The sequence below is a fragment of the Equus quagga genome, chromosome 13 (genome assembly GCF_021613505.1).
Source record: "Equus quagga isolate Etosha38 chromosome 13, UCLA_HA_Equagga_1.0, whole genome shotgun sequence".
NCBI lineage: Eukaryota > Metazoa > Chordata > Mammalia > Perissodactyla > Equidae > Equus > Equus quagga.
Genome location: NC_060279.1, coordinates 5,768,938 through 5,791,575, shown reverse-complemented (window position 1 = coordinate 5,791,575; position 22,638 = coordinate 5,768,938). Strand labels below are relative to the sequence as shown.

Sequence of the window (22,638 nt, the reverse complement as noted above, 5' to 3'; positions counted from 1 at the left end):
TTAAGTAAAGCCTTTTATATTCATTGCCTTAAATACGTATTTATTCAGTACATGTAAATGAGTACTTGGAAAGCTGGCATTTTATTTTTAAAAATTGAGCAACAGAAGAAACTAGAGGGAAGTTGGGACAAAAATAATTGGTTCCTCTAGAGGAGAACAATTTGGCCTGGCTTTGACTTTGGAAAGACAGATGATAGAAGAAGTTCAGGGCTTTGGGGCTGGTGTGACCTGGATTGGAATTCCAGCTTTGCCACTTGCTGACTTGTAAGGGCTTGTTACTTGAGATTTCTGAGTGTCATTTTTCTCATTTATACAATATGGATGGATATATTTCATTTAGCACATTCAGAATTTATAAGTTTCTGTGTTTCAGTCATTTCAAAATGTTTATTGAGAAGCTACTAGTGAGCAAAACAAAAGTCCTGGCTCACATAGAGCTTATGTTTCTTCTGATGGGGGGATATCGGATAATAAATAAATAGACATATGACATGTCAGGTGGTGACTGCTCTGAGGAAAATGAAGCCTGGGAAGGGGATAGAAAGTGACCAGGGTGAGGAAGGATTGTGTGTTGAGCGGAATGCTATTAAATACAGCCACGCTCTGCATAACAACGTTTTGGTCCACCATGGACTGCATATACGACAGTGGTCCCATAAGATTAGTACCATATAGCCTCGGTGGGTAGTAGGCTATACCATCTAGTTTGTGTAAGTGCACTCTGTGATGTTTGCACAATGATGAAATTGCCTAATGATGCATTTCTCAGAACTTATCCCCACCATTGAGCTACGCATGACTGATGGGATATTCAGGAAACTCTTATGATCTCTGGTTTGAGCAGAGGTCAGAAGGAAGTGAGGGAGAAAATTATGCAAATATCTGAGGTAAGAGTGTTCCAGGAAGAAAGGAATAATACATGCAGAGATTCTGAGATGGGAACATGTTTGCTGTGTTCAAGGAACAGTGAGTTGGTGAGGCCAGTGGTGCTGGGGCAGAAATGTGAGTGCTTCATGGGAATAGGAGATTAGGTCAGGAGTTTCTTGGCTTGTGGCTGCATCACTCCGATCTCTGCCTCTGTCTTCACGTGGCCATCTCTGTGTGTCTGTGTCTTCTCCTTTTCTATCGACCTCAAATCTCCTTCTGCCTTTCTCTTGTAGAACACTTGCATTGGATTCAGGGCCTATATTGATGGATAACCTAGAATTATCTCATTTTAAGATAGTTAAGCCAGCCCTGGTGGTCTAGTGGTTAAGATTCAGTGCTCCCACCACCACGACCTGAGTTCATTTCCTGGTCAGGGAACCACACCACCTGTCTGTCTCTCGGTTGTCAGACTTTGGTGGCTGTATGTTGCTGTAATGCTGAAAGCTATGCCATCCATATTTCAAATACCAGCAGGGTCACCCATGGTGTACAGGTTTCAGCAGAGCTTCCAGACTAAGACAGACTAGCAAGAAGGCCACCCACCCAAAAACATGGGAATAGCAGCAGATCATTGGCTTATATAGCATTGGAAGGTGAGAGGTTGGCTCAAAAAGACCAGGTATAGTTCTGCTGTGCTTCACACAAGGTCTCTAGGAGTTGGAATCCACTCCACAGCACTAACAACTACAGCAAAATAGCCAAGGGCCAGGTCACATAAGGCCTTGTAAGACGTATAGGACTTTGAAATTCCTTCTGAATGAGATAGGAAGCCATTGGAGTGTTCTGTGCAGGGGAGTGACAGGATCTGTTTTTACGAGTTTCGCTCTGACTGCTGTCTTAAGAATAGACCAGGCAGAGTGAGGGTAGGTGTGTTGTGGGAAGCTGGAATGGGAGGTCAGTTAGTAGGTTAGTGCAATCATTAAAGAGAGTTGGTGGTGGCATGGACCAGGGTGACATATGTGGAGCTGTTGGATTTTGGATATACTTTAAAGGATTTCCAGATAGATTGGATGGGTGGATAAGAAAAGGAGAGGACTTAGGGATTGCTCTAAGCCTTTTCTTTCTTGGCTTGTGCAGTCGGAAGGATGGAGAAAATAGGGTGGGGTGAACAGATTTATGGGACACAGTGGAAATCAGGAGTTCTGTTTTGTACATTTTAAATATGAAATGTCTATAGTGGTAGTGGTATAGCTATATGGGTGTGGAGTTTAGGGAGGAGGTTGGGCTGGAGGTAAAAATGTGGGAGCCACCAGAATATAGATGACCTTTCAAGCCATAGGCCTTGAGGAACTCTCCAAGAGAGTGACCATAGATACAAGACTAGATGGAGCCCTGGAGCTCTCCAACACTTAGGGGTCTGCTAGATAGGAGAAAACCATCAAAGGAGACTGAGAAGGAGCAAGCAGTGAGGCAGGAAGAAAGCCAAGTGATGAAAGTATTCCAGGGTATCGGTGTGATCAGTTGTGTCAAATACTGTTTGGTCAAGTAAGATGAGGTCTAAGAATTAATCAGGGGACTTGACAACATGGAAGTGGTTATGGATTTTGGTGAGCAGCTTTGGTGGAATGAAAGCCTAATTGGTTGTAAGTTTAAGAGAGAATGGAAGAAAGGAAGTAAAGATAGAGAATAAAGACATCTCTTTTGACAAGCTCTGTTGTGAAGGAAGCAGACAAATGGGAACTCTAGAAGGGATGCCTTTCCCAGTTTGCAGCCCTCTACCACGCCTTCTTCTCACTCCAGGTTTACTTCATTCATTCATTGACTACCTGCCAGGACTCTGAGTCTGCACCTGTACCATACAGGTTCTCTGAGAATATGTAGTGAAAGCATCTGGTGCAGGACTGGAAGTTATAGTTGCTGTTGTTTTTGATCAAGAAGAATAATAAACAAAAGCTGCAATATCATGGAAAGGTACTTGGTATCTAAGGGATAGAACATTTTAATTTTCTTCTACAATGTCTTAGCACTAGAATTGCTCAAGTGTATATACTACTATTTAAGCAATTCTTCATCTTCCCTAGTTGTTTTTTAAAGTATACATCAGAGCCAGTCCTGATGGCTTAGTGGTTAAAGTTCAGTGTGCTCCACTTCAGCGGCCTGGGATTGGTTCCTGGGCATGGAACCACACCACTCATCTGTCAGTAGCCATGTTGAGGTGGCAGCTCATGTAGAAGAACTAGAAGGACCTACAACTAGAATATACAACTATGTACTGGGGCTTTGGGGAGAAAAAAAGAGAGAGAGAGGGGAAGATTTGCAACAGATGTTAGCTCAGGGCCAATCTTTAATATATATATATACATATATACACACACACAAACACACACACACACACACATCAGTGTGGTGCATTAACATGATCTCTCAATTTTTAAATTCAATAAAAATGAGTACTTTGAGCCATTTGTTTGAGGTGCTAAAGGACCTACAAACCTACACAAGTTAGTTCCTTTCTTCTAATTTATAATTAATAGAGGACAGTTACCCAAATAACCACAACTCTGGAGGAGCACAGGGTACTGATGGAGGGTATTAGAAAAGGCCTCCTGGAGGAGGTGCTATTTGAACTGGCCATTTATACATTGTCTTTGGGACAGAGGGCTTTAGAGGGAATAGTAGAAATAATAGTAGTAAAAGCTTAGAGGCTGAAAAGAGTCTGTCTCATTAAAATAACTGATTAGTGTGACCGTCTTTCTGGCCAGTTCCGATTGCTGGGTTGTCATTTTAATAAACTGTATGCAGAGCAAATAACACCCTGAATCTGCTTATGAAGTAAGGTTCATGTGATTTGATTTTATACTGGAACCATAGTAAGTTAATTAGCTTTAAGTAATTGTAGTTCTGATTCTTGAATACTAATCTTGGTTTATATAAAGATTTCCTAGTTTTTAATTTTACATATTTTAATGAAAAGTTTAAAATTAGACCTGTGTCTCATGATCTAATGCTTTAGCAAAAATAGGAACTTTATATTGATTACTTCCAATGCTTAAAATATATTAAGACATTATCAATTTTAATACTGGGACAGAATGATACATATTCTTTTTTTCTTTATTTTTTGAGGAAGATTAGCCCTGAGCTAACATCTGCTACCAATCCTCCTCTTTTTTGCTGAGGAAGATTGGCCCTGAGCTAACATGAGTGCCCATTTTCCTCTATCTTACATGTAGGACGCCTGCCATAGCACGGCTTGACAAGCGGTACACAGGTTTGTGCCCGGGATCCAAACTGGCAAATCCCGGGCTGCCAAAGCAGAGTGTGCAAACCCAATTGCTATGTCACTGGGCTGGCCCCGATACATATTCTTATTGCTTTAATTAATACTTCTTATATATTCTTTTGATTAGAATACTTGAAACAGTGTTCAGTTATTCTTTGTAAAAATCATTTTTAGAAAGTCTGAAACAAAGAATTTATATTATGAAACTTTAAAAGAATTGTATAGTTCTTCCTTATATAAACATCTTAGGAGTTCAAGATAAGAGATTACATATGCAAAATCATTTCTCTCTGTGTTTAGGAAATGGAGTTATTTTTTCCCTCGAGTGGAGTTTGTGGGCCAGCAAACACTGCTAAATTTACCGATTGTACCTGTTGCATTATTAAGCCCCATGCTATCAGTGAAGGTAAGTGCTACACAATAGCCAGTATGTTTTGTTAATAGGAGTTTATTTTGTTAATGTTTATTTTCTTGACATATTTTTTATGTAGAAATTAAAGTATAATTTTAATATTTCCATTTATTTTTTTCTTTGAAGATACATGAATAAGGGTGTCAAAATATGAGGGAAAAATCTGTCTAAATCTAGATTTCTCTTTATCTTTGTATCTGTGTGCTTTTTTTCTTTTGGTGAGGAAGATTGGCTCTGAGCTAACATCTGTGCCCATCTTCCTCTACTTTGTATGAGGGATGCTGCCACAGCATGGCTTGCCAAGTGGTGTGTAGGTCTGTGCCTGGGATCTGAACCCTCGAACCCTGGGCCACTGAAGTGGAGTGTGTGAACTTAACCACCATGCCACCAGGCTTGACCCTGTAACTTTGCTTTTTATTTTGAGGAAGATTAGCCCTGAGCTAACATCTGCCACCAATCCTCCTCTTTTTGCTGAGGAACATTGGCCCTCAGCTAACAGCTGTGCCCATCTGCCTCTGCTTTATATGTGAGACACCTGCCACAGCATGGCTTGACAAGCGGTGTGTAGGTCTGCACTCAGGATCTGAACCGGCGAACCCCAGGCTGCTGAAGTGGAGCGTGCAAATTTACCCCTACTCCACCGGACTGGCCCCTGTATCTGTGCACTTTTAAGAGGCGTTCTTTGGGTTGTTGATCATGGTCATGCTCATCTTGTTACAGGTCTTGATTTCTTGACTTTTAATCTACCTCCTCTCCTCCCAACCACATAACTGTGATTGACTTAATTCACTTAAATAGCACTCCTTATGTACAATTTGAAACAATGTGTATCATATCTGCAGTATGCCCTTTCTGAGAAAGCTGAAGAAACTTCCTTCCATTTTCAGTATCTGAAACCAAGTTTGACTGACATGTATATATATACACACAGATGCATAAGATAAATAGATAGGTAGATAAATATGTATATGTGGATGTATGCTGAGAGTCTGCACATTTCTTTATTTTTTTTCATCTGTTTATTTTAGTCTGTTATGTGTATTTCTGTCAGCTATTCCAAATCTTTTGAAAATGAGATGGGGTATAATTTAAAAGATCCCCCTTAAAAAGCTAGAATATACTAAATGATAAACATAATTGAATAGATTTTTTAAATTTTATTTTTTCTAAGTATTAAAATAATTCAAGTATATGGTAGAAAATTTGGAAAATAAAAAAACGTAAAAAATAAAACAAAATGCCCTGTTTTCCCATCATCCTGAGTTAGTCATTGTTAATATTTTGATATCTTCTCCAATCCTTTTCTTCTGCATATGTATATGTGTGTAACTGACACACGTGAATGTAATTGTTAACATGTAGATCTACAGGCTGTTTTAATTTTTAGAAGCATTTTTGAATGCTCTTAAATTCTTCATGAATATTTTAATAGTTGTACAGTATGCAGTCAAATAGATGTAGTATAATATTTGGGTACTTAGGTTGTTTCCATTTTTTTGATGTTAAAAATAATGTTTTGGGGCTGACCCAGCGGCATAGTGGTTAAGTTTGTGCACTCACCTTCCACAGCCCGGGTTTCGTGGGTTTCAATCCTGGCCAAGGACCTACATGCTGCTCATCATGCCAAGCAGTGGTGGTGTCCCACATACAAAACACAGGAAGATTGGCACAGATGTTAGCTCAGGGACAATCTTCCTCAAGCAAAAAAGAGGAAGGTTGGCAACAGCTGTTGGCTCAGGGCCAGTCTTCCTCACTCACCCCCCCCCCCCAAAAAAAAGAGTTTTGAAGACTCTTTGTACATGAATATTTGAGAATCTCTCTAATCATTTCCTCTGGCTGGTTTCCTAGAGGTAGCATTATTTGTTGAAAGAATATGAACCTTAGAGATCTTGTTGCATAATTAATACTTCTTTAATTATTTAGGAAGCACTTCAATATCTTATAGACACTTAGGACCATAATTACAGGGAACTAACATGCATGATGGGTAACAAACATTTATGGAGAACTGCCACTATGTCCTAGGTAGTAGATTGAGTACCTTCTGTATTATTTCCTTAATCTTCACAGCACTTATGTCAAGAAGGGGGATATGTCATTCTTTTCCAGATAGGCGAGCTGAGGCTATATAAGTTATTTCCCCCAATTTAGAGTAGGGAACCCAGGATGCAAAGCCTGCTCTGTTTTAACCTCCCTGTTCTGTTCTCTACACTACACGTATTGCTCCACGGCAATAACAACAAAAATGTCACATAGTTAGTAACACTTCCATGGAAAGTAGTAGTAATATTTGAGATGGTTGGTGTTGATAATCTATGAAAAAAATTAGATATTTTATGTTGCACTCATTTTTCTTACCTAGGGATAGATGGGGATGTATATATACAAACGTACCTACACACACACACACAGTATATACACACATTTTAATGTGAAGAGATAAGTTCTTCTTGTCTAAATCCTTCAACTTTATAAAAAGCTTGTCATTTTAATACATCCAATTTGATTTTCATCTGATTTAATTCTTTCTAAGGAAAAATATGACACATGGAAAGAGTCAGAAATAAAATCAAATAACATTAAAATAAATACTAGTTATATACTTTAATAATTCCACAAATAAATATAACTGAAATCTAATAAAAGTGATTATATAAATAAAAGGTGATGTCAAAATGACTAATTTGGGTGATTAGGGTCACATGTGAGGGGATGCACGATAATTAGTGTTCGGGTGGTGAACATGATGTAGTGTATACAGAATTCGAAATATGATGTACATCCGAAAAAAATAAAAATTGAAAAATAAATAAAAAAATGACTAATTTTATATTTATACAGATTTAAATTATTTTTAGTCAGAGCTGTTTTTTAAAGATTAACTATATTTCATATATTCATATTTGATATATAACATTAGAGGCATATGAGTTAAAGTAAAGGAAACTTTTGTAAAATCTAATCAGATGGCAGAATACTTTAAACTTTGACATTTTAGGGCTTTTTTTCCTTTTATTTCTAAATCTTGATTTTAGGGAGACTTTAAGACTGTTTTGAAATATGTAATTAACCCAATTCAGCTTAAACTGTGGCTACAGTGAAATATAGTTTGCCGTCTCATATTGAATGTTATTAGATTCGCTCATTCCCTTTTCACTTGCTGATTTATGTTTATCTTTTTCTATAGTGATCTCATTTTGTGATATGTTTAATTTCACCTGTGATCTAATATACGTATGAGAGAAGAAGAAATTTTTTTAAAAAGTTGTTGATAAGAGAGCAACTGAAATGGAATAGGGTCATTCTCTTCTATTGACTGCTGACTGCCCCACAGAAGGCCACATTAGCCTGTTGATCGAGCAAAACTAAGTTTCTTGGTCCTATGGTGAGGAGAGCAGCTCTGATGGAGTCATAGTGGACTACAAGGGAGACACTGTAGTTTCGGGTATGACCCTGAGAGATGGAAGGTAGGTCTACCAGTGCAGTGATCTGATTGAAACTGGGCAAAGTTCATGGTAAGGTAGTTTAGGATGAGTGGAAACAGCGAGGCAAGGCTCTTAACCAAGTCTTTTAAGTATGCGGTTATTTGATAAGTGAGTTGTTTGCCCAACTGAAGGAATATTGTGAGAAGGGGACTGTTTGAGTAGTCTATTGTTGGGGTAAATGGACTTTTGGGAAGTTCCTGAAGCAAACAATAAAGTTATTTACTGATTTACAGCCTTATCTTTGTGAGTAAGAATTTCTTGGCACAAATGATAAAGTAATGTGGATGTAGGTGGCCTTAGTTCTTAGTCCTGTAGTTAATCTATAAGATTACGGAGGTTCACTTCTCACTTCTAAGAGAGCTAGGAAAAAAGGGCTTAGTTTGTGGAGTAGGTGGAGGGAAAAAATAATAGGGTATACTTGGAGCATTTGTGATCTTTTTATATATCTATATTGAAATATATTTTATCATTTGGGGGCTCAGGTTAAAAGGGAAGAAAAAAGGTGGATGTTCATGTCTTCTTTTTTCAATTCAAAATGATGCAATGCGTTTGTTTTGATGTCCTCAGTATCCTTCATATGTACTTAGTTTAATTCCATCGCTGAAAAGAATTATTTTTACTCTGAAATCAGGCTGCATACTCTGAATTTCTGGCTCTGCTACTTACTAGCCGTGGAATTTTGGATAAATTACATAACCTCTTTGTACCTTGTTTCCTCATCTGTAAGATGAGAGTAATAGCATACCTTCTGCGCTGGGTAACTGTAAGGATTAAATGCATTGAATGTAATGATGAAGTGGTTAAATGATTAAATGTAGGGACTAATGTCCTAAGCACAGTGCCCAGCACTTAGCTAAGTGCTATATCTGTGTTAGACATCATTACTATCATGATTACTACTCTATTGCTGCTACTGCTACCACTATGACTACTATCATTATCTTTTAATTTTTTTTTTTAAGCTGTCAAATGGCATTCATTTTATTTTTTTTTTATTTTTTTAATTTTTTTTAATTTATTTTATTTTTATTTTTTTTTTATTAATGTTATGATGGATTACAAGCTTGTGAGATTTCAGTTGTACATTTTTGTTAGTCATGTTGTGGGTATACCACTTCCCCCTCCGTACCCTCCCCCCGCCCCCCCTTTTCCCTGGTAACCACCGATCAGATCTCCTTCTCAATATACTAATTTCCTCCTATGAGTGGAGTCATATAGAGTTCGTCTTTCTCTGTCTGACTTATTTCGCTTAACATAATGCCCTCGAGGTCCATCCACATTGTTGTGAATGGGCCAATTTCGTCTTTTTTTATGGCTGAGTAGTATTCCATTGTGTATATATACCACATCTTCTTTATCCAATCATCAGTTTCTGGGCATGTAGGCTGGTTCCACGTCTTGGCTATTGTAAATAATGCTGCGATGAACATAGGGGTGCAACGGACTCTTGAGATATCTGATATCAGGTTCTTAGGATAGATACCCAGTAATGGGATGGCTGGGTCATAGGGTATTTCTATTTTTAACTTTTTGAGAAATCTCCATACTGTTTTCCATAGTGGCTGTACCAGTTTGCATTCCCACCAACAGTGTATGAGGGTTCCTCTTTCTCCACAACCTCTCCAACATTTGTCGTTCTTGGTTTTGGATGTTTTTGCCAATCTAACGGGGGTAAGGTGATATCTTAGTGTAGTTTTGATTTGCATTTCCCTGATGATTAGCGATGATGAACATCTTTTCATGTGTCTATTGGCCATATTCATATCTTCTTTTGAGAAATGTCTGTTCATGTCCTCTGCCCATTTTTTGATCGGGTTGTTTGTTTTTTTGTTGTTAAGCAGTGTGAGTTCTTTGTATATTATGGAGATTAACCCTTTGTCGGATAAGTGGCTTGTAAATATTTTTTCCCAATTAGTGAGCTGTTTTTTTGTTTCAGTTCTGTTTTCCCTTGACTTGAAGAAGCTCTTTAGTCTGATGAAGTCCCATTTGTTTATTCTTTCTATTGTTTCCCTCAACTGAGGAGTTACAGTGTCCGAAAAGATTCTTTTGAAACTGATGTCAAAGAGTGTACTGCCTATATTCTCTTCCAAAAGACTTATTGTCTCAGGCCTAATCTTTAGGTCTTTGATCCATTTTGAGTTTATTTTGGTGTGTGGTGAAAAAGAATGGTCGATTTTCAATCTTTTGCATGTGGCTGTCCAGTTTTCCCAGCACCATTTGTTGAAGAGACTTTCTTTTCTCCATTGTAGGCCCTCTGCTCCTTTGTCGAAGATTAGCTGTCCGTAGATGTGTGGTTTTATCTCTGGGCTTTCAATTCTGTTCCATTGATCTGTGGACCTGTTTTTGTACCAGTACCATGCTGTTTTGATCACTGTAGCTTTGTAGTATGTTTTGAAATCGGGGATTGTGATTCCGCCGGCTTTGTTTTTCTTGCTCAAGATTGCTTTAGCAATTCGTGGTCTTTTGTTCCCCCATATGAATTTTAGGATTGTTTGTTCAATTTCTGTGAAGAATGTTCTTGGGATTCTGATTGGGATAGCATTGAATCTGTATATTGCTTTAGGTAGTATGGACATTTTAACTATGTTTATTCTTCCAATCCATGTGCAAGGAATGTTTTTCCATCTCTTTATGTCATCGCCTATTTCTTTCAAGAAAGTCTTGTAGTTTTCATTGTATAGATCCTTCACTTCCTTGGTTAAGTTTATCCCAAGGTATTTTATTCTTTTTGTTGCGATTGTGAATGGGATAGAGTTCTTGAGTTCTTTTTCTGTTAGTTTATTGTTAGTGTATAGAAATGCTACTGATTTATGCACGTTAATTTTACACCCTGCTACTTTGCTGTAGTTGTTGATTATTTCTAATAGTTTTTCTGTGGATTCTTTGGGGTTTTCTATGTATAAGATCATGTCGTCTGCAAACAACACGAGTTTTACTTCTTCGTTACCTATTTGGATTCCTTTTATTTTTTTTTCCTGCCAAATTGCTCTGGCCAGCACCTCCAGTACTATGTTGAATAGGAGTGGTGAAAGTGGGCACCCTTGTCTTGTTCCTGTCCTCAGAGGGATGGCTTTCAGCTTTTGTCCATTGAGTATGATGTTGGCTGTGGGTCTATCATATATGGCCTTTATTATGTTGAGGTACTTTCCTTCTATACCCATTTTACTGAGGGTTTTTATCATAAATGGGTGTTGGATCTTGTCGAATGCTTCCTCTGCATCTATTGAGATGATCATGTGGTTTTTGTTTTTCATTTTGTTGATGTAGTGTATCACGTTGATTGACTTGCGGATGTTGAACCATCCCTGTGTCCCTGGTATAAATCCCACTTGATCATGGTGTATAATCTTTTTGATGTATTGCTGTAATCGGTTTGCCAAAATTTTGTTGAGGATTTTTGCATCTATGTTCATCAGTGATATCGGCCTGTAGTTCTCCTTCTTTGTGTTGTCCTTGTCAGGTTTGGGGATCAGAGTGATGTTGGCTTCATAGAATGTGTTAGGGAGTTCTCCATCTTTCTCAATTTTCTGGAACAGTTTGAGGAGAATAGGTATTAAGTCTTCTTTGAATGTTTGGTAGAATTCTCCAGAGAAGCCGTCTGGTCCTGGACTCTTGTTTTTGGGGAGGTTTTTGATTACCGTTTCTATTTCCTTACTTGTGATTGGTCTATTCAGATTCTCCATTTCTTCCTGATTCAGTTTGGGGAGATTGTAGGAGTCTAGGAATTTGTCCATTTCTTCCAAGTTGTTCAATTTGTTGGCATATAGTTTTTCATAGTATTCTCTTATGATCTCTTGTATTTCATTGGTATCTGTTGTGATTTCTCCTCTGTCATTCCTGATTTTATTAATTTGCGCTTTCTCTCTTCTTTTCTTGGTGAGTCTGGCTAGGGGTTTGTCAATTTTGTTAATTCTTTCGAAGAACCAACTCTTTGTTTCATTGATCCTTTCTATTGTCTTTTTTGTTTCAATATCGTTTATTTCTGCTCTTATTTTTATTATTTCCCTCCTTCTACTGACTCTGGACTTTGTTTGTTCTTCTTTTTCTAGTTCCGTTAGGTGTCGTTTGAGGTTGCTTACGTGAGCTTTTTCTTGTTTAGTGAGGTGAGCCTGTAATTATCTTTTAATTTTTAAGTAAAGTTGAATGACTCCTTAATAACAAAGCAATAGTTTGCAATGCTAATAAAATCCAGCATCCACATCCATTATCCACAGAAAGAAAGAAAATCCCTGTCATTGTTCAAGGAATGAAGTACTTTTGTTGTTTTCATCAGTTAAAGTCTGGGTCTAATGTAAGTCGGTGCAGTAGGATTCTTGCTTACATCTAGTGGATTCAGCAGCCCTCAGCTGTTACCTGCTCTGATCATCCATTACGGTTGGCATTGGGCAGGAGGTGACAGCCAAATCTGGGAGAGCTGTTTTTTGCACTTGTAGTGGCCAAAAAATTTAGCCTTTTGAAGTATTAGAACCCTGAAGTTTTGTTGGAAATTTTTCTTTTTTAAAATAGATTTATGCATTAAACAATTTTATTGCTTTGTTCATAACATTGCCCCTTCTGAAATTTAGTTTCTTCCTCAGTAAAATGAGTCAAGATGGTTTAAAATTTCCTCTCAGCCTTTAAATCCAGATATTCTATTATTCTGTGAAAATTCTTATAGAAGAAAATTGTATTCTGTATCTCAATGTTGTGTTTTGGCTGTAGAAATTCTATTTTCATGGAGACTTGTCGACGAAAATAATCCATAACCAATCTGTAAATGAAAATTTGGGTGAGTTTATTCTGAGCTAAAATCTGAGGATTATAACCTGGGGCCTTTCTTCCCGAAGGAAGAAAGGGCACCAAAGAAGTGGGGTGCACAGACTGGTTATATACCCCCAGAGAGGATGTTTCACATAGGATTGAAATGTCCCTTTTACAATAGTCCGGAGACTGCTCTGTCAGCACAGCCATTGATGGAAACAGCAGGGTGGCAGTCTGTTGTCTATAGCTGACTGGTCACAGGTGAGCTGGGTGGTCAAAGGTGAGTGCAGCAATCAGTTCCTAGCCTAAGGAAAAATGCTTATCCCTAAGGAAATGCTAATGTGGGGGGGAAGTTGCACCTTTATCTCAAAGCCTTTGTTCTGGCCATAGGAAATGTCTAAGCAGGTGTACAATGCGTGCTCAACAGCCACAGTCAGGCCCTTTTGGAAAAAACAAAGTCAGGCCTAATTAGGTTTATACCAAATGGCTTCCTCATATACTCCAATATATCTTATTGCTTGCCATTTTTATTTGTCAGACTGTTTCAAAGCAATTTTAGGTTTTACTTTTAAAAAGACAGAGAGACAGTCTTGGAGTTGTCAGTTTACATTTAATTAGTTAGGAAGCAAATAATTTCTTAGAATATTGGCCAGTTTGTAAATTTAATGCCAGATCGTCTCTGATATGCTAATTAAAACAGGACTGGTATCAGGAAGATTTTATTTATCAAGTTTCTCAGTTTTAAAAATTGCGTTGTTAGTCCTCAGAGCCTCTTTTAGAGTTTTAATTTCCACCCTGAGCGGTAGTTTTGATGCTCAGTAGGCCACGTGCCCTAGAAGGCTCATTCTACCATGTGGAACCCCTGCATTTGGGCTGATTGAATTGGTTAAGTTCCCAGCTTTTTTGTATTAGATTTCCTTCAAGTACTTCAACTTCTGGGATACTATGGAAGAGGTGTAGTTTTTTGGTGTAAAGAGAGTGGATTTAAACATTGTAAATCTAACTCTGTTTCACTAGAAATTCTTGGAGTGGGCCCGGTTTTGCTTAGAATGTCACAGATTTGGAGTTTTGTGATTGTTTTATGTTCTACTTGAGAGAGTAGACAATTAAAGGGAATCTGTAACACATGCACCAAGTACATTGAACTACGCCTAAGACCCTGACTTCGAATGCATAGAGCTTAGCATGCATTTTTGAGACACAAAATTATAGACAGTGAAAATGTCTAATGAGTTTGTAAGTTAGGGGAGCTTTAAATGAACTTCGCGATATATTGATTTATACTGAATCTCAAGAGTTCTGCTAGTCCCCGCAAAAGAATCTGCACCCCCAGGAAGGATTACGTTTAATCACTTGTACAAGTCCTGAAAAGTAGGTCTTTCTGCGGCTATTAAAAAACTTCATTTAGAAATAGTGAAATTGTTTGCAAATATGTTCCAACATCTAATAACCTTTAGAGAAAAATGAGAATTCCTAGGATTATCAGATGTAATGATTTGACTGAGAGCAGAGGGCAAGAAGGTCTCCTCAAATTTTCTTGATGAAACTGATAGGACTTTTCTTGAGTATAGAACAACAAAAACAGTTTTATTACTAATTGCAGTTCATGTTATGGAATGATAAGTACTTTACATGAATTACTTAATTCTCAAAACTGTGAGGTTAGGTATGTCACAGAGGAGGAAATCTAGACAGTGAGGTGTTAAGTAACTTGCCCAGAGTCACACAGCTCCTGGGCAGTGGAGCTGGGATTTGCACGGTTCGTCTTCACTCTATCACATTGTGCCATTCTGCCTCTATGTGTGTTATCAGTTGGACCCTATAAATCCCTATCATCGAGTTTGATTATTAACCGCACTTTACAGGTGTGGAATCTAAGAATCAGAAGGGGTGGGTAACGTCCTGAAGTCCAGAGCTATTTGATTCTACAGCTGGGACTATTTGCATTATTCCATGAATACAGAGGTCAACTGATTGCTTGTGGAAGGGCATTCCTGGTAGAGGGTTATCTAATAATTGGTATGGAGGGTGATTTTAATACCTAACATCTTGACTCGTGAAAAATACTTGGAGTGTAGGATAGGTCTTAGAGAAATTACTGCTGTTCTGGCCCAGGTGATGGCAGTTAAGAGATGAATAACGAACAAGTTCCTGAGAATTACAAACTCAGAATACCTTCTTCAAACTTCCTAGTTAAATAGGAATAATCCTTTTCATATTTTTAAAGATGTTTAATTTGATTAAAGCAGTTATTTGTTCCTTCTATTTCAAGAATCTGCTTTTCCTGGGTATGATTTATTTACCCTGTTACTCTCTCCATTGCTCCTGCTCTCCAGCATACTGTCTGCCTTTCAGTTGCATAAACACCCCTTGTTCCTTCTCTCCTCGCGGCCTTTTTGTATGCCTTTACATTCCCTCTGCCTAAATTGAGCAGCCCCTCCCCCTCCTCCCACCCCCCTAATGTCATTTCCTCAGGGAAACCTAACTTAATAACCTCCCCTACCCCCCCCCAAAATGCTAGGTTCCCAAGGGACCTGTTCTCTTGGCGCTCTCTGCTGCTCCTACGTAGCACTCAGCACAGTTTACTATTTCTGTTATTATATGATTAATATACAGCTACAGTATATAATATATTAATTTTGACTAGTGATCATTATATGTGTCCTCCACCAGATTACAAACTCTGATTGCCGGGACAGTGTTGGTTTCATTGTCATACTTTTCTGAAAGTTTTATACTCCCCACTGTAAGTTTTTTTTTAGCCCACATGTTATTTAGGAGTCTCTTTTGGTCAGAGAATGCGCTCTGTGACAGTTGGTTCTTTGAAATTTGTTGATATCCTTTGTTACTTAGTGCATGGTTAATTTAAGAAACATTTCCCATGTATGCTTGAAAAGAAGGTATTTGTTGTGTTGTTCTCTCTTTATACATAAAAAACTATTGATTCAAACCTGTCGTTCAAATCTATAGCCTTACTTTTTTTTGTCTGCTTGGTTTGTCAGCTTCTGAAAAAAGCTTTGTTAAATTTTTCCATGTTAAAATTGCCTATTATAAATTTGTCAGTTTCTCCTTTCTGTTTTGGCTTTTCATATCCTGAGGCTTTGTTGCTATATGGGATTATTATATCTTTTTACTCATTATGGCATGTCTTAATCTATCCCTAATTCTTTTATGTATTTACTTTAAAGAGAGACATTATCTTTTTCTGATTTATTTTTTAGCCTTTTGCTTCTGATATGTATCTTATAGTCACTATGGCTGAATTTTGTTTCATTTCTATTTTTAAAATTCTTATTTTTTTAGTCCAATCTAGTAGTCTTGTCATAGAATAGTTGAATTTAACCTACTGCCATTTATTGTGATTACTGATCTATTTGGAGTCCTTTCTTTATCTTGCTTAAAGTTTTTTCATTCTTTTCCCCTGCCTCCCTGCCACTCCTCCCCAACCCCTCGCTTCTTTCCAGCATTCTGTTGGATGGATAAAGTTTTCTTTATTGCCTTCTTTCTCCTTTGTTTATCTGCTGGTTTGAAAGCCCTAGATCGGGGGCATCAAACTACAGCCCTTTGGCCAAATTGGGTCAGCTGCCTGTTTTTGTAAATAAAGTTTTATTGGGACACAGCCATGCTCATTCATTTATGTATTATCTATGGCTACTTTTATGCTACAATAGCAGACTTGAGTTGTGACAGATACAGTATGACCTACAAAGACTAAAATATTAACTGTCTGACCCTTTACAGAAAAAGTTTACTGACGTCTGCCGTAGAGTATATATTTTTAATTGGTTCTACCTAAATTTTAGCATGTGTACTTAACTCTAAATTTTATTAATAAAATGTAAACTCGTTCACCCTCTCCAGATCTTTCCTAAGACAAAGACTTTATTTATATATATATTTTTTAAAATTTATTATTATTATTATTATTATCCTTTTTTTGAGGAAGATTATCCCTGATCTAACTGCTGCCTATCCTCCTCTTTTCGCTGAGGAAGACTGGCCCTGAGCTAACATCCATGTCCCTCCTCCTCTACTTTATACATGGGATGCCTGCCACAGCATGGCTTGCCAAGTGGTGCAATGTCCGCACCCAGGATCCAAACCGGCGAACCCCGCGCTGCTGAGAATCAGAACGTGTGCACTTAACTGCTGCGCCACCAGACCAGACCCAAAGACAGAGACTTTAGAATGCTGTAAATAGCCTCTAAAATCGTCTCCTCCCATCTTCCAAGTAATTGGTGTGAGAATGTTAATTCTATTTTTTAACTTTTATTTTTTAGCCAGCTTTATTGATATATAATTTACATAACATAAAATGCACACCTTCTGAGTGTACAGTTCTGGCACTATGTTATAGTGTCTCAAACTCAGAGTCAAGAAGTTCTTCCTAACATATAAACCTGGTTCTATCTGAGGGCTCCTTTTTGGAGACAGTTAGAGGATGAGTAGATAGTTTTGATTGTTTGAATATGTTGCTTTGTGAAAGCAGGACAATTGAATAGATTGGTTCCAGGCTTAACTGTGGCTTTATAACTATAGGTTCTCTATCAATGAAGTCATTGTGTCTTTTATCTTTGCAAGTCAGGGCTTGTTCTTCACACTTGACTGGAATAAAGAAAGATCTGTTGCTAGGCAGCCAAAGCACTGGCACCTAGCAACTGTGATGTGTGCATCAGGAACTACAGGCTCTCTTCAGAGCTCAGTGATGTGATTTCAAGCAAAAGATCTATACTCATCTGTCTGAGTTAGAAGAGGCGAGAATCTAGATAAAGGAATGGCAAAAAGTTCAGTGAAAATCCTATTGTGCCTGGCAAGGGTAATTGTTTGGAATGTCTGTTATACTTTTGTGGATTGACACTTACAAATTGTATGATCTTGGAATCATTTCTTGACCTCTCTAAAGCCTCGTTTTTCTAATCTGCAAAATGGAGGTGACAACCTACTTCACAAGTAAGTTAATACACATGATGCGCTTAGAACGGTTTGCATAGTAAGGATTCAGTAAAATGTTAGCTATTAGTAATAGTCATTTTAGAGATATATCACATGATACATTTTTTAAAAATTTGAGTTAATAGTGTTTCAGTTATCTATTGCTTTATAACAAACCATTCCAAAACTTAGTTCCTTAAAAACAGTTTATTATTTCTCACAATTCTGTGGATTCCCTGGCCTCAGCTGGAGATTCTTCTGTGGTATATCTGGGGTCACTTGTGTGGCTTCATTCAACTAGGAGCTGTGCTGGAGCTAGAATGTACAAGATGGCTTCTTGTCCTCCAGAGACTCTTTCCATGTGGCATCTCCTCATTCAGTAGTCTATCCTATTCAGTAGCTCATCATCCAGAGCTTCTAAATTTATGTCATGGTTGATAGCTTCTAGGGAGAGCATTCTAAGACAGTCCTCAATGTGCATGTGCTCATCAACCCTCTGCTTGCCTCATGCCTTAATGTCCCAATGGCTAAAGCAAGTCACGTGGTTGAGTCCAGAGTCAATATAAGAGGGGATAACACAAAGGCATGAATATCAGGAATTATGGTTCACTGGGGACCACCAGTGTAGCAGTCTCCCTCAAGTGGTATGAAGCATCCTAAGACCTTCACATAGTTGCAACGTGATACTTGAACCTGAACTAGTAGTGTTGTGCCACTGGTATGTTAGACAGTGCTTCTTAAACTTTAATGTGCACCAGAACCACTTGGGGTGCTGTTTAGGATGCATATTCCTGGGCCCTAACATCACTGGACTAGAGCCCAGAAATATGCATTTTAAAAAGTCCCGGGGCCGGCCCCATTCCTGAGTAGTTGAGGTTGTGTGCTCTGCTTCAGAGGCCCTGGGTTTCGCCAGTTTGGATCCTGGGCACAGACATGGCACCGCTCATCAAGCCATGCTGAGGTGGCATCCCACATGCCACAACTAGAAGGACCCACAACTAAAAAAAATACACAACTATGTACCAGGGGGCTTTGGGGAGGAAAAGAAAAAATAAAATGTTAAAAAAAAAAAAAAGTATCTCCAGGTTGTCCCAGTGAATACCCAGTTTGAGAATCATTTATCAGAAAATTTGAGGGCAGTGAGTACCCTGCATTTCCTCTGGTGATCTGCCTTATCAGAGGCTAGCCCTATGAATATTATACCTAGTAGTTCCCTGTGGCAGGTTAAGGACAGCCATGGGGATGGTTAGGGAAGAGTCACCTTTAGTTTTCAGTTGTTCCTATAACTCAAAAGCAGTCTCCTGTGCTAGATTTTAGATTGGAGAGAATTTCTTGGCCTGATGGAAAATTTGGGTATCCAGGGCACTCTGCTCTGACAAGGTGGCTTCTCTAATACTCTTCTACTTGTACAGCAGTTGTTTAATGACAATAACAGAAAAGTTTGATCTGCGGCTAGACAGTCCTTAGATTGACATTGCTTTCTAGTGAGATTGGAATGAAACCCAGTTTCACTGAAAGAAAGAGCATTGGAGGAAGTGTAACGTTAAGGAAAGTGACTTCTAGGGTAGGTGTCTTGAAAGTCCTAATGCCGTTTTAAGCTTTTATAACTTTAGAAGTATAGAAGCTACAAACTTATCATTTGCAAGCTTAATTATTTAAATATCTTTTATATTTATTCCATTTTATTGTATTTTGGATAACGTTTAAGTTTATATTTTGGTAAGCATTTTAAAAAGACATCTATATGATTAAACTCTCAAATCGTATTTTATTATACAATTGTAGCATTTATACTTCTAAGTTACTAAAACCTGCACTAAGACTTGTGGAACATGCTGTATTGCTTAAGGGATGATGATTATTGGAAGGAGGGTTGTTTCGTTTGAAAACAAGTTGGAAGTTTCATTTTCCCATTCCTTTGTTTCACTTTTGCATACGTTAGGATTCAGCAGTCACCATTCAGGGAATGATGTTATTGAAGCAACTTGACACATATGCCTTTGAAATATTGATCTGTTGACCTATTAGGTTCTAGGTATGTGCAGAGACTTCTAGCAGGAACAGGATCAATGCCAGCTTTTATGCAGAACTTGATGACAAAGTACCGCTGCCTTTGTTGCCTAATTTTCATGCACCTGTTTGTTAGAAGACCATGTAATTTTAGAACTCATGGTAACTAATGCTGAACATAGCTAGACGTGATCTAGGCTTGAGGAAAACATATCTGAAAGAGTTGGTAGCAAAGATAGTGTGTTCCCATTCCACTATCTTGGAGGAACCCTTACTCCTGGTTTATTCTGTCTCCTCACCCTCCTCTGCAGAACTGCCTGTGTAATTGCACAGTGACAGAAGGAAGACAGGAGTTACTCCCGCCTAGGCTGTGGTCCTGTTCTTCAGGCTGCTGCCTTCCTCCACCCCAGGAGTTGGACCAATCCCTGTGGAGCTGGGATCCAGGGATTCAGAACACATGATTTACTTTCTCAGAAAATATTTTAAAGATGAAAGGCCAAATTAGCATGATCTCTTCTTGTAAGACTTTAAAAGATGACTCAGTTTACATGGCAGATTATAAATGCTTAAATTCTGATCATATAATTGATTCTTATGAGGAAGAAAAAGGGCACACATCTAAAGAAAAGATGGTACCTTACAAAAAGTTCTGTTAAAAAGCTCGAGTTTCCAAATGACATGTTAAAAGATGGGAGTTGACACAAAACAAATGCTAAAGGGACATCATTGCTGTAATTGCCTTTTGAGTGGATTAATAAATGTTAGTCTGCTTTTCTACATATGCATACATCTGTTTTTAGTTTTTAATTTTTTTTAATTGCAGTAACATTGGATTATAACAATATATAGCTTTCAGATGTACCTTGTAATATATTTCAAATTCTGTATAGATTACATCATGTTCACCACCCAAAAACTAATTATAGTCCATCCCCTCACATGTGAGCTTAATCACCCCTTTTGCCCTCCCCGCCCCTTCCCCTCTGGTAACCACCAATCCAATCTCCATTGCTATTTGTTTGTCGTTGTTTTTATCTTCTACTTCTGAGTGAGATCATACAGTGTTTGACTTTCTCCCTCTGACTTATTTCACTCAGCATAATACCCTCAAGGTCTATCCATGTTGTCACAAATGGCCAGATTTCATCATTTCTTATGGCTGAGGAGTAGTCCATTGTGTATATACACCACATCTTCTTTATCCATTCGTCCCTTGATGGGCGCCTGCATACATCTTTCTTACTCCAGAAAGACCGTGGTTCAAACTTGTTTTGGTGGTTAGTTCATTTGTAATGTATCACCAACTTACATCTGTTGCATCTCTGTGTGGTCATACTGTAGCTTGTGTTTATGCAAAGTGGGGAGAGGATTACTCTGTTATTTCTTCAGAGCTGTTTTCATGGTAGTTATTATAGAATAGCCTAGTTATCAAAGGGATGGTTTGCAACATCTCTTTGTGAGTTTTACAGTGATTGGCTTTGTATTAATGATAGTTTTAATTTAATCTGATTGCTATTAGTTAATGTGGTACCACATACATGCCTCAAATTCTTTGCAAGTATGTGTGAGGATAAATTAGGTAATATATATAAAACCAATTTGAGTTCTTTAGGAAAAGTCATGATTCTAAGAAAAACATCTTACACTGATATATATTAAATAAAGTTGAATGTTTTCCTTAGTAACTGTGCTCTTCAGGCATTTAAACTACCAGAAGGCTTCATTTAAGGAATAGACACCAAAGAGATACAGAGGTGGGTAATACCAAGTTTTAGCCAGCAATTTACCTTAATAGCTTTTATTGGGATTTTTCTTGTATTAATAGAAGTAATACACCTTATAGAAAATTTAGAAATACAGAAAAATGTTTATTTTAAAAATAACTTAGTCCTGCCATTCAGAGACTCTATTTACAATGTGGCATGTTCTTCCTTCTCTGTCAAACAGAGCCAAACACGACAACATGGGTGAATTTCACGATCATGAAGTTGAGCAAAATAAGCAAGACATAAAAGGATGTATATCATGTGATTCTATTTACATAAAGTCCAAATATAGGCAAAAGTCAACTGTGTTTTTCAAGAATGTAAATGTAGGTAGTAAAGAGTACAAAAGTGCATGGAAAAGATTATTTCAAAGTCAGGTAGTTGCTGAGGGGAGAAATGGTGATGATAGGAGGCACATTCAGAGGGCTTCTGGGGTACGGGCAATGTTCTGTTTTTGTTGCTTTTTTTGTGTTTGACCTGAGTGGTGGTTATCACAGGTATTTACTTTAAAATTATTTATTAGACTAAGCATATCTGTTATGTTTTACCATAAAATATATACTTTTAATATTTTACAGCAAATATATAGAAATTGGGCAAGAAATAGTATAGATGGTATAGTATGTTCTCATTTCATTAAAAACAAAAAAGCCATGTCTGTATATTTGTGCAGATGTTGAATATTTCTATGAAAATATGTAAGAAATTACCAAGAGTGATTGCCTCTGAGAAGAAGGACTGGGTTTGCAATGGCAGGGAGACTTACTTTCACTACGTACCCTTTTATTTCCATTTTGCGTGTTTTCCAGTGAAGGGTGTTCTTAAACATTAAATGATAGAGGGTGGGGGAAATTAAGACAAAAATTTCAAAATTTAAGAGTTTAACATTTTTATGACTTCCTTGTTAAGATTATGTAGGTTTGAAGTAGTGGGATTAGGGAAGAATATGACTGAAAATTCCAATCCCAGGTTTTCAGCACACGTTAGCCTTTTTCCTGGCCAGGAGAGTGGTCACCGTGGTGCTCTGTTGTCCTTAGAGGTCTTGCTCAGTCACGGTTCTCAAATTTTAGTGTGCATCCAGATCACCTCGAGGGCTTGTTAAAATTCAGATTCCTGGGCTCTACCTCCAGAGTGTCTGATTCA

At 37.8% G+C, this 22,638-nt stretch overlaps 1 protein-coding gene across 2 annotated transcripts in view; it reads left to right on the top strand.

The window, feature by feature from the left end:
- The window catches only part of NME7 (NME/NM23 family member 7), a 232,761-nt gene that overhangs the window by 79,432 nt on the left and 130,691 nt on the right, over positions 1 to 22,638 (top strand). For both annotated transcript variants that reach the window (XM_046681670.1, XM_046681671.1), the window contains exon 7: positions 4,451 to 4,556. In XM_046681670.1, the coding sequence (XP_046537626.1) occupies positions 4,451 to 4,556 (106 nt within the window). The remainder of the gene's footprint in view (positions 1 to 4,450; positions 4,557 to 22,638) is intronic.